The sequence below is a fragment of the Schistocerca piceifrons genome, chromosome 8, assembly GCF_021461385.2.
Source record: "Schistocerca piceifrons isolate TAMUIC-IGC-003096 chromosome 8, iqSchPice1.1, whole genome shotgun sequence".
NCBI classification, from domain to species: Eukaryota; Metazoa; Arthropoda; class Insecta; order Orthoptera; family Acrididae; genus Schistocerca; species Schistocerca piceifrons.
In genome coordinates this window covers 434,751,141-434,767,832 of record NC_060145.1, presented here as the reverse complement: position 1 = coordinate 434,767,832, position 16,692 = coordinate 434,751,141, and the positions used below count along the sequence as shown (strand labels likewise).

General features: G+C 46.5%; 1 protein-coding gene across 1 annotated transcript in view; it reads right to left on the bottom strand.

The window, feature by feature from the left end:
* Window positions 1–16,692, bottom strand: part of LOC124711404 (vesicular glutamate transporter 2) — a 230,549-nt gene that overhangs the window by 1,333 nt on the left and 212,524 nt on the right. Inside the window, exons 9-10 of the mRNA XM_047241463.1 lie at window positions 14,715–14,857; window positions 5,286–5,406 (exon numbers count right to left, since the gene is read on the bottom strand). Of these exons, the coding sequence (XP_047097419.1) occupies window positions 5,286–5,406; window positions 14,715–14,857 (264 nt within the window). The remainder of the gene's footprint in view (window positions 1–5,285; window positions 5,407–14,714; window positions 14,858–16,692) is intronic.

Here is a 16,692-nt window from a genome sequence, read left to right as displayed (position 1 = left end):
GAAATCTGGAAAGTAGGAGACGAGGTACTGCTGGAAAGAAAGCTGTGAGGACGGGGCGTGAGTCGTGCCTGAGTAGCTCGGTTGGTAGAGCACTTGCCCACAAAAGGCAAAGGTCCCGAGTTCGAGTCTCGGTCCGGCACACAGTTTTAATCTGCCAGGGTTTCGATTCGGTAACTGTTTAGATATCTACGATAATTCTCATTTTTTAGTTTCGTCTAGTTGCACGTTTTTAGTAAGATAACAAGTTTCGATCACTCTGCATCATCAGCGCGCAGCGCTCCTTGAGACTGAGGGGTCTGTTACAGAGATTTTTACATCCTCGTTATCCGGGCGGTCAAGCCAAGATCCCCGTTCCCTGTGACACTTGATGATCCAGAGCAATCGAAGCATGTTGTCTAATTAAAAACGTACAGCTGAGACGGAACAATAAATGAGAATTATCGTAAAAAACTGAGTTTTTTCTGTCTGGTGCAGTCATAATTAAACAAAAATAAAAAAAGACAACCACATGCTGTTTTCCTATTCTGCTGCTAAGACAGCATCGCCATCATGAGGCCATTACACACGTGATCTAAACTTACACCAGTGGCCTTCAGGGCAGTCCATCACCCTCCAGCTTAGAGGAGGACGTCTTCTTGTGTTGCTTCCAAAATTTTCTACTTTGGGAGTTTGGCCCCCCAAACGACACAGACATCGATCCCCCCCACCCAGCGGCCAGAGCAGCAACAGCCTCCTCCAGAACCTCTCATGTGGTGAAAGGGGTCTGGAAGGGGTCCCCTGGGACTCTATTTTCCACCAGACAGTGATTGAAGGAGCCACTACCTGCTGATCAAAAGCGTTCACAATCTTCGTGTGTCCCTGAAGCTACTTTCGAGAAGCCCTCCCAGCAAGCCCACAAGGAGTGGAGAGAGGACAAACCATAAAGAAGAAGTCTGCTAAGAAATAACCTCTGGTGGCCCCCACACCACCGCTCCCTCATCGCTCTGCGTCCAAGGACGAGGTGCAGATTCTGGCGCACCCTGAGCACCTGGACCTCGCTGATGCCTCGGATGCAATGGTACTGGATGCAAACATTAATCTGGTGGTGGCCCCCTGCGGGCCTGAGGTATTCCCACCTGCCATAAGAGGCCACTAAAAGGAATAAACTGCGTCACTGATTGTTCTGTGCCTTTCCAGTCTCATGATGACATCATCCTACAATGGAATGGCGGCCGTTTTTTCCACCACATGGCTGAGTTATGACAACTGTTAAGCTTTACACCTTCTTTATGCATTGCTCTCCAAGAAAACTGGTTCCTGGCAATGCAGATCCCTGCCCTCCATGGCTATATTACAGGAACCATAGCGACTGTAATCGAGTGTCAGGTGGAGTTTGTATTTATCACCCAGACTCAGTCTGAAGTGAACCTGTGCCCCTTCAAACTCCTCTTGATACTGTGGCTGTCAGAATAAGGACGACGCACGAAATAACTGTCTGCAGTGTATATATTCCTCCAGATCGTGAAGTACCACTGAATGTATTAGCAGCACTGATTGTTCAACTCCCTAAACCTTTAACGCCCATAACCCCTTGTGGGGTGGCACCATGCTTACTGGCTGAGGTAGAGATGTCGAAACTGTACTGTCTCAGTTCAACCTCTCCCTCTTAAATATTGGGGCTGTCACACATTTCAGTGTGGCTCATGGTAGATATTCGGCCGTTGAGTTATCAAGCTGCAGCCCAGGACTTCTCCCATCTATCCAGTGGAGAGCGCATTACGACCTGTGTGGTAGTGACCACTCCCCAATCTCCCTGTCACTGCTCCAGCATCAGGCACATGGATGCCTGCCCAGATGTGCTTTAAACAAGGCGTACTGGGAAACTATCACCTCTGCTGTCACCGTTGAATCTCCCCCACACGGTAACATCTATGTGGTGGTTGAGCAGGTGACTACAATATAGTTTCTGTGGCAGAAAACGCGATCCCTCGCTCTTTAGGGTGTCCTCGCCGAAAGGCCTTGGTGGTTGCCAGAAGTCGCTGTGGCAATTAAGGAGCGTCGGCGAGCTATACAGCGGCATAAGTGGCACCTTTCTCAGGAGCACCTCATAGCCTTTAAACGGCTCTGTGCCTGCATTCGCCAACTTATCAAACAACGCAACCAGGAGTGTTTGGGGAGATACGACTCGACCATTGGATGCCATACGTCTGGGCAAAGATGAAACGGGTTTTCGGGTACCAGACCCTAACAGGTGTTCCCGGTGTTAACATAAATGCCGTGTTAACTACTGACACAAACTCGATTGCCGAGCACTTGGCTGAGCACTATGTTCGAGCCTCTGCATCAGGGAGTTACCCCCAGCCTTTCGCACTCTCAAATGGCAGCTGGAAGTGAAAATCCTCTGGTTCACTACACGTCACAGTGAATCCTATAACGCCTCATTTAAAGTGGGAGCTCCTTAGTGCTTCTGCACAATGCCCTGACACAGCTCCTGAGCCACATCTGACCCACAGTCAGATGATTAAACTTCACTCATCTGACTACAAGCGACATCTCTACGTCATCTTCAACCAGATCTGGTGCGATGGCGTCTTACCATCGCAATGGCAGGAGAGCACCATCATTCCGGTGCTCAAACCCGGTAAAAACCCGCTTGATGTGGATAGCTATCGGCCCATCAGTATCACCAACGTTCTTTGTAAGCTGCTGGAATGTATGGCGTGTCGGCGGTTGGGCTACTGGCTCCATGCCAGGGTGGCTTCTGACATGGTCAGTCTACCATTAATAATGTTGTGTCCCTCGAGTATGCCATTCGAACAGCCTTTTGCATATGCCAACACCTGATTGCCGTCTTTTTTGATTTACGAATCCTTGCCACATTATACGAGTTGGGTCTCCGAGGCCTGCTCCCGATTTTTATCCAAAATTTCCTGTCGCCTCGAACTTTCCAAGTTGGTGCCTCCCATTGTCCCCCCCCCCCCCGGCCCCCATAACCAGGAGAAAGGGGTCAAGCAGGGTTCTGTATTGAGTGTATCTCTATTTTTAGTGGTCATAAATGGTCTAGCAGCAGCTGTAGGGCCGTCCGTCTCACATTCTCTGTATGCAGACGACTTACGTATTTCTTACTGCTCCACCAGTACTGGTTTTGCAGAGAGGCGCCTACAGGGAGCATACACAATGCGCAGTTATGGGCTCTAGCGCACAGTTTCCAATTTTCGGCCACGAAGTCGTGTGTTACGTTCTTCTGTCGGCGTCCTACCATTCATTTGGAACCAGAACTTTACCTTAATGACGGTCCACTCACTGTAGTGGAGACATATCGATTCTTAGGACTGATTTTCGTCGCCCAATTGTCTTGATTTCCTTACGTTTTTCAGCTTAAGTGGAAGTGCTAGCAGCACTTCAATGCCCTCCGCTCCCTGAGCAGCACCAACTGGGGTGCAGATCGCTGTACACTGCTGCAGCTCTACACAGCCCTTTTTCCATCCCGCCTTGACTGCGGGAGTCTGGTTTATGGTTCAGTGGCACCCTCAGCATTGTGTTTACTCGACCCAGTGCACCACTGGTGTTCACCTAGTGACAGGAGCTATTAGGACGAGTCCGATGACCAGCGACCTGGTGAAGACTGGAGTACCTCCATTGCAGGTTAGGCGTGCACAACTGCTCTCCAGTTAGGTTGCACATGTTCATAGTTCTCCTACACATCCGAATTACCGTCTCCTTTTCTCACCCACAGTGGTTTATTTCCCGCATTGGTGGCCTGTGTCAGGGCTTCCAATTGCCATTCGTGGCCGATCCCCTATTTCTGGAGTCCTTTCCTTGACCAACTATAGTTGAGATTCATTCATGTATACATCCATGGTGTACACCTAGGCCACGTCTTCTCCTGGACCTTTCACATTGCCCTAAGGACCCTGTTAACCCTTCAGCTCTCCGCTGCTACTTCCTCTTGATTCTCCACACATGTATCGAGGCCATGAAATGGTTTACACCGACGGCTCGATGACTGATGATCACGTCGGCTTCGCATATGTCCAAGGAGGACGTAGTGAACAGCATTCCTTTCTCGATGGCTGCAATCTTTTCACTGCCAGGGTAATGGCTATATCCCATGCTCTTGAGCACATCCGTTCATGCCTTTGGGAGTCGTTTCATTGTGTACTGACTCGTTGAGCAGCCCACAAATTATCGACCAGTGCTACCCTCGTCATCCTTTACTAGTGACCATCCAGGAGTCCATCTATGCTCTGGAACGGTCCAGTCGTTCCGTGGTGTTGATCGGACCCCAGATCACGTCGGCGCCCCAGGCAATGAATGGACTTGCCAACCGCTTGTGGTGATCGGCTTCTCTGCAACTGACATGCGTTCAGTACTACGCCACAAGATTTTGTGGCTTTGGGAGACGGAATCGCATAACCTCAGTAAGCACAACAAACTGCATGCCATCAAGGAGACTACGAATGTGTGAAAGATCTCCACGCGGGCCTCTCGCAGGAACTCTGTGGCTCTCTGTTGGCTCCACACTGACCACACTTGAGCGACCCACGGCTGCCTCCTGCACCGTGAAGACCCGCCTCAGTGTTGGTGCGGCGGCCGGTTGACAGTGGCCCATTTCTTGTTGAGCTGTCCTTCTTTGGCTGCCCTGCGACTTACTCTTCAGTTTCCGGTTTTATTGCCATGACTTTTAGCTGACAACGCCTCATCTGCTAATTTAGTTTCACGTTTTATACGTGACTGTGGGTTTTATCATTCTATATAAGTTTGTGTTCTCCACTCTAATGCTTTTAGGCTGGATATTTTAATGCTTCACAGAGTGTTGGATTTTCCTTTTATTCTCGTTGTCAGCCAGCCGCGGTCATCTGCTCTCTTGTTTTTATCCCTTCTATCTATTTCTTGCTTCTCTCTGCGGTTTTATTTTCCTGTTTTATCCATAGTAGTGTTGGTTGTCCTGTCGTTCTTCTGGTTCTCCTTTTCTCCTGTTATTGTGCTGTACGTCTCATTTCTTTTCTTCTTTCCCTTGTGTAATTATTTTACCGGGAACAAGGGATCGATAACCTCGCAGTTTGGTCCCTCCCCCCCCCCCCCCCCACCTTCCCGCAACCAAGCAACCTCGTGTAGGCGACACTACCGCCATCTGTGCATATCGGTATCTCATGACTTTGGTCTTCTCTGTGTATAGCTAAGGGAAGCTGATCCCAAGAACAATGGTGTAGTAAGAAATTTGAAAAAAAATGTGTGAAGTTGGCGTAGTGTTTATGTAACTGTTGAGACACGTTAGATATGAGCCGTTGGTACAGGTGCGGTACCTTGTCGGTGACGATGTAGCCCGTGATGATAGGACTGACGATGCCGGGCAGCGTGGCCACCGTGTTGGAGAGGCCCATGAGGACACTGGCGTGCTGCGGCGCGATGTCCAGGTGGTTCACGCTGCAACAGCACAGCGCGCACATGTACGGGCGTTTTTTTGTTTTATTATTTATGTGCCTGTCATTTACAAATAACCTGCCACTTCGTTACTAAGAAAGGTCGCACTTTTACAGTATCAAACTGAATATGTACAAAATGTTAAACTTATTTCATATTTCTCATTTGTAATAAGGATTAATAATATTGCAATTAATTAAGAAATAAAAATCTTAAAATTAACAATTTATGAGTAGAAGGTAGTCATTTAGGTACACAGAAAAGAGGTTATGAAATATCATCACTTTATGACATATTAAAAACTCGGAATTTTGTTAAAAAATAACAAGGTTCTTAAATGTGAAGGAGAATTAAAAGGTAATAGGAAAGACAGAGTTGGGTTTGAGATCCCACCACAAAGGGATCTCGTATGTGAGGGCTTGGTAAATCATCGAGCCTGTCACATTCGAGGTAGCGTACAAAATATATCTTTAATAGTCACTTGATTAATTTATGTGTATAAAGCTGTATTTGTATTAGTCTTATATTACATATCTTATGGATCACATGTGCTTTACACTGGGCATAATCAGTACATTACTATCAGTATATTTCGGTGCACTGTTGTGTGCATGGTGTTTGTATTATCAGGTAAAATCTTATGTAAGCTTAAAACCAATTAGGTCATTTTCACTACAGGTGTTATTTTACCAAAGCTTAGTAAGCAATTATACTATTTAAAGTCACGTATTATTCAAGACGTCTAATTCTCTATATTAGTGTCACTGTATTTTTTTTTTTCAATTTGTGTGAAATAAAAATTTAAAAAATGTATGGTTAGGCAGTGAACAGGAAGTTTGTTAAAATAGCACAGTGACTGACAGCAAACCGCCTCTACTATGAGTTTGTCCAGAACGGCACACAAATTACGTACCTTATCAGTGCACATTTTCAACGTCGTTCAATGGCAACACACTCGAATGCTTTTCCCTTCTTTTCCGGTTTCCACCAAGTCTATGATTGACTTCCAGACAATGCCCACCTCCAGACGTACATTCTCACAAATTTACTCCCCAAACTAAGACTCCTGTATTATGCATGTAAACTATTAGGTTGATACATAAGTTCGTATCGTTTTTGCTTTGCATGTTGACTCTCCGTTTGTTATGAGTTTTTTTATAGATTGTCTTTTTTTATTTCTACTTCGCTGTTGCTATTTGAGGTTACATATTGTCATTTTGTCATTGGGAGATAGTGTCTAGGGCTGTGGACGCTAGAAAACGGAGTTCTAAGTAGAGGAATCTAAACATTTCCTACGTGTTCTTGTGTCTGTGTCCAATAGAGAGGTGACAGCAGCAGAGGCGGTCAGAGACATTTCCACTGTGTGTTTTCCTGTTTTCCTACGAAGCGCCTAGCGGTCTTACTACATACTAGAAACAGTCAGGCGACTTTTAGATAGCAGCTCTGTCAAGCCTGTGTCCCAGTTCCTAGTGAGACACAGTATTTTGTGCCTTTTGCTCTTACCGTCGAAGCAGACGTATTTCGTTGTCAGTAAATTTGTTAAAACTTGATCACTGTCTTCCAGGCATGCTCGAGAGAGACATTTCAACAACGACCAGGAAGACTGCGTGATGTGATGCTTCTCCACGACTGCATCCGCCCTCATTCTGCTAGACTGAAAAGAAAACGCTGTATAGGAATTGGATTGGGAAGTCATTTTGCACATACCTTCTTCACCTGAACTTCCGCCAACAGACTTCATCTTTTTTTTACCCTCTGTCGAAAAATCTTCAATTAACTTCCTTTCCGGATGAAAATATGCCCCGAACACGGCTCGATGAGTTCTTGGCCTCAAACCCACGTGATTTCTAGTCTCGGAATCGAAAAGTTACACCAGCAGTGGCAGACTCTTGTAAATAATGAAAGAGAATATATTTTTGATGACTAAACTGTCTGTTGTGTTTATGTAACTCACGGAAAAACCCTACGAAATTATGCACCAACCTAATATTGTTAGGCAACTTACACCACGTCGGCCGGTTATCAATACGGTGGAAGTACGCACATTACAAGGAATTTTAATTTTTATTTCATTGGTTTTAAACAGCTAGTGTTACGAGGCGCCCTCAGGGACCCAGCGTCGCGGGGTGAGATGCGCATTGATGAAGTGCATGGCTGTTGAGATGAAACAGTCGTTAGCGGACAATCTCTGGGGAACCTGCCACACCTCAGTCGTAAGGGCTTACTCAAGAATGCAGGGCTCTGTCTGAGTGGACTTTTATTTCGCTGGATGCTTGTGGGACCGAATTGGATCCTCTGAAATCGTCTTTTCCTCCTCCCAGCGGGAAGTGTGGGCCGCTGGAAGATACTAGCACTAACAAGAGGGCTAGTCTACCCAGTAGTCCTAACTCAGGAGTTCATTCTGAAAGTACAGTCTCTAGTAAAAACACATGCTGATTCTCAGAACTTGTTTTTAATAGTGAAACGGAATTAGGATAGTTTTGAGAAGCTTTCGCCCTTGAATATACAAAAGGATTTACGGGGAGTCCGTGGCACCATACAAGCATTTTCACAGTGGGACACTGCTGGTGGAAACTTTAAATTCATAGCAAGCCACTAATCTACAAAAACCTAAATGCCTCGGAGAGTACACAGTAGACATTTTTTACTGTACAGCACCTTAAATTACAGCAAAAGTGTTGTAACATGCAGGGATCCAGTCGACATTCCCAAGGAAAAAATGCAGCGTGAGTTGTCTCCAGAAGACATAGCCGACGTGCAAAACGTCGTGAAGAGAGTGGATTGTGATCTTATCAAATCCGACTCCTTTATTATGACATTTAGTGGAACGAAAGTTCCTGAGCACGTTGTGGCTGACTTCCTTCACCTCTGGGTGTGGCCTAATTTCTCGAACCCAATCCGCTGTTTTAAGTGCCAGCATTTTGGGCACACTACTGTCAAAGCAAGAAGAAGCCACTTGTGGCAAAAGTGGGAAGGCCGCCCATGAACGAGTTGGTTGTTCATCTCCTGTGAAGTGTGTCATCTGCTTTGGAGATCACCATGTCTGGAGTAGAGACTGCAGTGTCTTTCTTGAAGAAAGGATGGTGCAGGAAATAAAAACAACTAAATGTACCTCATATGAAGAAGCCAAATAGATCTATAAGGCCAAGGAGACGCCGACGCTCGCTACCTCTTTTGCATTTGCTCTTAGCCAGTTCCTAAAACAAATGCTGCCACACAAACGGAGGTAGCAATGTTAGCACTAGTACCTGCGTCTGACAGTGCACTTGTTCTGCTGCAGTTATTTCGAAGTCGTGACCTCCAACCAAGACTTCAGACAAGACTGTGGTTGCAACTGCTGTGAAGCTCCCAGCCACTCCGAAGGTTCAGCTTGGTCCACCATCCAGTGCTGCTACCACGACTGTCACGGTTGTATTCCGAAAGCTCACTCAGGATAAAAAAATCCAAGACAAAGCGTCAACCACTGACAGAACCGGGGAGTCAACTGTCCCATGATGTCGAACTCATCCTCTCTGGTGTATCTCGTGATTCTTCAACAGATCTAATGGGACTTGATGTCAGATTGGGTTAATCATCTTGCCCAAAAGCTGAGCCTCTTCATAAAGTAAGCCCCACTCCCGGGCAGAAAGACAGGAAGAGAGTGCAACTCCTGTGATAAATGTAAAGTTAGTGGATTCAGGACACATGTGGAGGGAACTTAAGTTCCTAGCGCAGGAACACTCAGTGTGCATCTGTACGCAGGAAACGAACTGTAAAGCGTCTGATGCCCAAGTCTTACAATGCCATAGTCTCTCACAAGAATGAACTGACTCGGGAATGAGCAAAGTTGCTGTGTCTGTAAATACGTACATCCTCCTCTGCTCTCCACTGGCTACTGACCTGCAAGCAGTTGCAGTTCATTGGTGTTGGAGGATCACAGCTTGCTCACTTTATTTACCTCCGTCTGATGCAGAAGACTCTGAGGGTCTCCCAAATCTTATGAAAGAACTCCCCTGCCCATTTCTCCGCTTGGGAGACTTCAATGCTCAACGTGTCTTGTGTCGCTCGACTTCCGCTTGCCCTTGGGATCAGGTTTTGGAGTGCCTCATGACATTCCAAGAACTGTGCATCCTCAACACTGGTACTCCCACTCATTTCCGCGCTGCTGTGGGTTATTCTCCGCCATCAACCTATCTCTCTGCTCAAAGCATTTGCAGACTTTCTTCAGTGCGAAATAATTGATAACCTTCATTCCAGTGACCACTTTCCACTCTGTCTTAACCTACTGGATAGAGGATTGCTTCAACAGAACCCACCAAAATAGGTGGTCAGCAGAACTACCTGGACGCTGTCCAGCCAGCTGGTTGTGTTCGAACACCATGACAGTGTCCAGGAGTGGGTGGACTACATTATGCAAGTGATCCATTGTGCTGCTGACCTATCCATTCCACAGTCCTCAGGTCATCTTAGGAGGTGACCTGTACCTTGGTGGACAGATGAGGGCTGTTCAGCAATCTGGGACAGGTGTGTGGCTCTTCGACATTTTAAATGCTGACCAACAGTGGACAACTTCAGGGCCTTTCGAGTTACAAGGGCCAAGACTCAATATGGTCATTAAGCAGAGTAAGAAAAGGTCATGGCAAGCGTTCCTGGACTACATCAATAATTCATCTTCTTCTACAAAAGTACGGGAAGCCATCTGGAGAATTTCTGGTAAACACATTCGTTTACCAATAGCGGCAGTGCTGAAACAGGGATATCTCAAAACAACACCTGGAGACATCACTCAGATTCTGGCTGAGCATTTTGCAAAAACTAATGTCAACGCAAACCAGGATCTGGTGTTCCGTTGCTATGGTGTGACTGCAGAGAAAAGGAAGTTAGAATCCTACAGATCAGATGCCTACAAATTACCTTTCCTCATATGGGAGCACGAATCGGCCCTATTCAGACTTGTGACATTGCGCCCAGTCACGACAAAATCCGGTACTGCATGTTTCGACATTTGCTAGCGGTGACAAAGGAAATCCTCCATGAATTTTTTAATATCATATGGTAGACAGGCAGCTACCCCAACTCCTGGAGGTAGACAATTCTGATACCTCTTCTCAAACCACGAAACCATCTGCCAGTAGTAATAGGTGTACTGCCTTAACGAGCTGTGTAGGAAAGACCCTGGAGCGAATGGTTAACCATCGTTTGGTACGGTTGTCAGCTAATAGGCTACCACTTAGCCGCTCTCAGTGTGGGTCCTAGAGATTTCGGTCCACTATCGATAACCTGACCCTGCTAGAGTTGGCTGATCAGCAGGCTTTCCTACGTAAACATCACTGTATTTCCTCATTCTTCAGTATCAGGAAGGCATACGATACTGCTTGGAGCCGCTTTATTCTCGCACAGCTGCATCAGTGGGGTTCTCATGGCCACCTCCCCATCTTAACACAATCTTTCCTATCACATCGGTTTTTAGGTCCTGAGTTGGTCACATTCTGTCTGATAGATTTGGGCAAGAGAATTGTGCCCCACAGGGCACTGTTTTAAGTATCACTCTCTTCGGCGTAGCTATAAACAGTATTATGTTTATAGTAAGGAGTCCTGTACAGTGCTCGTTATTTGTGTTTTTTATTCGTGCAACAGCTGTCAGTTGCAGCTGACCTTGCGGAGTTTATAAAAGTGAGCTGCAAGGACAGGATTTCAGTTTCCTCCAGATATGTGTGTGTGTGTGTGTTCATTTTAATCGCTCTGATCGCATTTTTAATTTACCTGACTTGCATATTAGGGACACCATTTCAGAGACTCAATTTGGTTACTGGTCCTCATTTTTGACACCTGAGAGACCTGAAAGCCAGAACTCTCAAGATACTGAACATCATCTAGTGCCTTAGATACAGGTCTTGGGGAAGTGGATAGGGTGTGTCAGCTCCAGTTATATCCGACTGGATTATGGGTGCATCGTGTATGGATCAGAAAAACCTTATTTTTTGAAGACCATTTATTTTGTCTTCTATGAGGGGATTCGGCTGGTCATAGATGGTTATAGGACCAGTCTCATATCCAACCTCTGTGCTGAGGCCAGGGAACCACCAATCATCATACGGAGGCAGCTCCTCATGGTGCAGCAAGCATGTGAGTTCCCACTAGCTCCAACTTCACCTGCATACCGTACTGTTACACCTCTGGAACGCCTTTTCTCCATCTGTCAGTGAGTCACAATGCCGTTTGGGATCCACATGCAGCATGTGCCGAAGTCACACAGAATGGAGGCATCAAAACCCAAATTTAATCATCAGGCGCCCTGGTTACTACAGAGGCCCAGCTTAATTTTAGATTTAGTACAGTACAGGAGAGACTGAACCGTCTTTTGGGTGTACACAATTTTATTGTGACAACTGATCATTGTGATTTGATTTTTAACGTTGGTAACTTCCCAAAAGCTGGGACTTCGTAACTGTCCATCTACATTATGGAAGTATAACAATTATAAACTGGAAGATGCGTCTGTACTGACGTGAACCCTGTAGTTGGTAATAAAGCACCTTCATACAGTAGACGAGTAGGTTAAGAGCCGACGCCGGGTTTCACTCTCTCCCTTCTCTCATCATCCTGCAACAGAATCATAACATTCCGCTGTACACCGATAAGCCAAAACATTATGACCACTGCCCACTGCGACGTTGGATGGCTCATGATGGCGTTGCGGGCAGGAGACGCGGTAACAAAAGTATGTAGGCGGAACAGACACTAGCGAAGATACGGGCCGCACGTGGGGAAATCCATTGAAATAAGCGGCTTTGACAAAGGCAGATTATTATTACACAGCGCCCATGATCTAGTATCTCGAAGACGGCATAGATGGTCGAATGTTTACGTGGTACTGTCATGGGCATCTACGGAATGAGGTAGAAGGACAATGAAACTTCCACTTGGCGCTAAGTGGTTAGATCCCCAAGAATCTTCACAGAACGTGGGATTCGGAGGCTTGTGTGCTCTGTAAAGTACACTACTGTCCATTAAAATTGATACACCACGAAGATGACGAGCTACAGACCCGAAATATAACCTACAGGAAGAAGATGCTGTGATATGCAAATGATTAGCTTTCCAGAGCATTCACACAAGGTTGGCGCCGGTGGCGACACCTACAACGTGCTGACATGAGGAAAGTTTCCAACTGATTTCTCATACACAAGCAGCAGTTGACCGGCGTTGCCTGGTGAAACGTTGTTGTGATGCCTCGTGTAAGGAGGAGAAATGCGTAAAGTCACGTTTCCGTCTTTGATAAAGATCGAATTGTAGCCTATCGCGATTGCGGTTTATCGTATCGCGACAATGCTGCTCACGTTGGTCGAGATCCAACGACTGTTAGCAGAATATGGAATCGATGGGTTCAGGAGGGTAATACGGAACGCTGTGCTGGATCCCAACGGCCTCGTATCACTAGCAGTCGAGAAGACAGACATCTTATCCGCACGGCTCTAACGGACCGTGCAGCCAAGTCTCGATCCCTGAGTGAGCAGATGGGGACGTTTGCAAGACAACAACCATCTGGAGGAACAGTTCGACGAAGCTTGCAGCAGCATGGCTGGGGTTACCCTTGACGCTGCATCACAGACAGGAGCGCCTGCGATGGTGTACGCAACGACGAACCTGGGTGCACGAATGGCAAAACGTCATTTTTTCGGATGAATCCAGGTTCTGTTTACAGCATCATGATGGTCGCATCCGTAATTGGCGACATTGCGGTGAACGCACATTGGACGCGTGTATTCGTCATCGCCATACTGGCGTATCACCCGGCGTGATGGTATGGGGTGCCATTGGTTACACGTCCCGGTCGCCTCTTTTTCGCATTGACGGCACATTGAACAGTGAACGTTACATTACAGATGCGTTACGACCTGTGGCTCTACCCTTGATTCTATCCCTGCGAAACCCTACATTTCCGCAGGATAATGCACGACCGCATGTTGCAGGTCCCGGTCGGGCCTTTCTGGATACAGAAAATGTTCGACTGCTGCCCTGGCCAGCACATTCTCCAGATCTCTCACCAATTGAAAACGTCTGAGCAATGGTGGCCGAGCAACTGGCTCGTCACAATACGCCAGTCACTACTCTTGATGAACTGTGGTATCGTGTTGAAGCTGCATGGGCAGCTGTACCTGTACACAAGCTCTGTTTGACTCAATGCCCAGGCGTATCAAGGCCGTTATTACGGCCAGAGGTGGTTGTTCTGCTCGGCCACACCGGCCGGCACATCGATTTCGACAATTACAACTGCATTGGGCAAGGGACTGCGAGGATTCGACCGTGGATCATTGGAAAAGTGTTGTCTCTTCGGTTGAATGATGCTTCCTGCTAATCTGTTTCTATTGTCGTCTCCCCAAATGACGTCATCGAAGTGAACGACGGTTCGAAATGTTCAGGGTGCAGTAAGCACTGGCTTGTGGTAACTTTTCAAAAATGGCTCTGAGCACTATGGGACTTAACTGGTGCGGTCATCAGTCTTATAGAAGTTAGAACTACTTAAACCTAACTAACCTAAGGACGTTACACACATCCATGCCCGTGGCAGGATTCGAACCGGTGACCGTAGCCGTCGCGGTGTTCCAGACTAGCTGTAATATGCCATGGAAAACATTCTCCTGTGCTATCATGGGCCGTGTGGTACTAATGGAAGACATGCTGACAGCTGCGAACCACCTGTTTTTCTTCGTGCTTGATTTTTCCCCGACGACGATGTCACCTTTCAGCCGTATAATTGTCTATGTCTTGAAGCCAGAATCGTCCTACAGTGGTTTGAAGAGCACGGCAGTGGAATCACGATGATGTCTTGGTGACCGTATTCGCCTGATGTAATTCCTGTGAAACCCATCTGCGTCGCAATCGGGCGCTATCACCGCGTACACAAATTGTAGGATCCATGGTACGAAGGATCTGTGCTGAACTGCGTGCCAAAGATAGACCAACTCGCTGTTGAGCAGGAGCTCATAATGTTTCGGCTCGTCAGTATACCAGTTTCTGACATAGTAAAAATGACGTATTTTCTCTCAAAACTTCCCTGCTGCTTTTTGATGAAGACAGAGCTAAGCCACAATCGAAGGGACAATGTTACAAGTAAACAATTTTCTAGGACTTTTTTAAATTTTTTTTTATCTATTTGGGAAATTAGGAAATTAAACAAGTACTCCAACCATACGTAGAAAAAGTCACAAATAAGTTTAATCTTAAGTTGATTCCTAATGTACTCCCGTCTGTCAACTACCTCAAGTGTAGTTGTATGTGTGTGTGTGTGTGTGTGTGTGTGTGTGTGTGTGTGTGTGACAGAGACCCACCTGAAGCCAGACCACGCGAAGGCTCCGAGCCCGACGGCGAGCGTGAGGAAGACGGTGGAGCCCACCGGGGTGAGCACGTTGGTGGCGGCCAGCATGAACACGGTCTGCGCCACGAACGCGCCGCAGTTGAACACTTTGCGCACCTGCGGACACAGCGGCGGGCAGCAGCTTAGCCAGCTGGACAAACACTCGCTATAACATGAAGCCGATTGCTGGAAACCGTCCCATAGCTCAGCGACTGCTGCACATTACGTCAAAACAGAGCACTGATACAGATAGAGAGATGCTGGACGAAACGCGTTTCGCTGTCTCGTCGTACGTAACGGCTATCAGCGTCACCAAAGTCAGTGTCTTAGGCACTTGCGGACGAGACGGGCACAGAAACTGAGGACAGCAAAGCAAAAGCAGCAAACCCGAATTTCTCTTTCAAGTGTTCGTTTAGTATATTTTAACTAAATTTCAGTCTTGATCACAACACTTATGTCTCAATAACATAGGTGACCGGTTTCGGTTATATTTATATAACCATCTTCAGACCCTGGCTTCCTTGGATGGTGGTAGGCGGAGCTCTCCTCAGCTCCTACGAAGTCAACTGATCAGTTCGTATCAGCTGAGGAGAGCTCCGATTACCATCCTCCAAGGAAGCCATGGGTCTGAAGATGGTTATATAAATATAACCGAAACCGGTCACCTATGTTATTGAGACATAAGTGTTGTGATCAAGACTGAAATTTAGTTAAAATATAATACTCCATTGATCACTGTCCAAAAATGTTTACCAAAATTGTTCGTTTAGTGACGAATATACAGAAATACTACTCGAGTTTAATTCTCACACCACTAATATGATGCCTGATTGACAAACAGCTATAATAGATGTACTTAAACAAGGCACCAGGCCCGTTGGAATCCCTGTCAAATTTTACATAGAATTTTCGGCTGAGAACGCTCCCATTTTAACATTACTATAGTGTAGATCTCTTCAATAAAAGAAAACGGTGCCCAGAAACTGGGCCCATCTAAAATCATGCTGTAAACAAATAAAATAAATTTCCTCTATGAATCGACCATCATTGAGAATATATCGTGATCAAAACCGTTTGGATCGCTTAATGTACACTGAGGCGACAAAATTCATGGGATATCGATATGCACAGATACACATAGCGGTGGCGTCTCCTACACATGGTTTAAAAGGGCAGTGTGTTGATGGATCTGTCATTTGTACTGAAGTGATTCATGTGAAAAAGTTTCTGAAATGATTATGGCTGCAAGACTAGAATTAACAGACTTTGAACGCGGAGTGGCAGCTACAGCTAGATGCAAGGCACATTCCATTTAGGAAATCGTTAAGAACTTCAATATTCAGAGATCCATAGTTTCAAAGGGTGCCGAGAATACCACACTTTAGGCGTCACGGCCCTCCACGGACAACGCAGTGGCGAATGACCTTCACTTAACGGCCGAGAGCAGCGGCGTCTCCGAAGAGTTGTCAGTGCTAGCAGACTAACAATGCTGCGAGAAATAACCGAAAAAAAACAATACAGTACGTATGACGAACGTATCCCTTAGGATAGTGAGGAGATATTTAGTGTTAGTGGGCTATGGCAGGCGACGACCGACGCGAATGCCTTTCCTAACAGCACGATATCACTTGCAGCGCCTCTCCTGGGCTTATGATAATATCAGTTGGACCCTAGACGACTGGAAAACCGTGGCCTGGTCAGGTGAATCCCGATTTCAGTTGTTAAGAGCGGATGGTAGGGTTCGATCGTGGCGCAGACCCCACGAAGCCATGGACCTAAGTTGTGAACAGGGCGATGTACAAGCTTGTGCTGGCTCCATGATGGTGTGGGATGTGTTTATATAGAATGGACTGGGTTGTCTGGATGTTCGGCTACTTCGATTTGCAGCCATTCACAAACTTCATGTTGCTAAACAACGATGGAATTTTTATGGTGACATTCTGGACAACGCG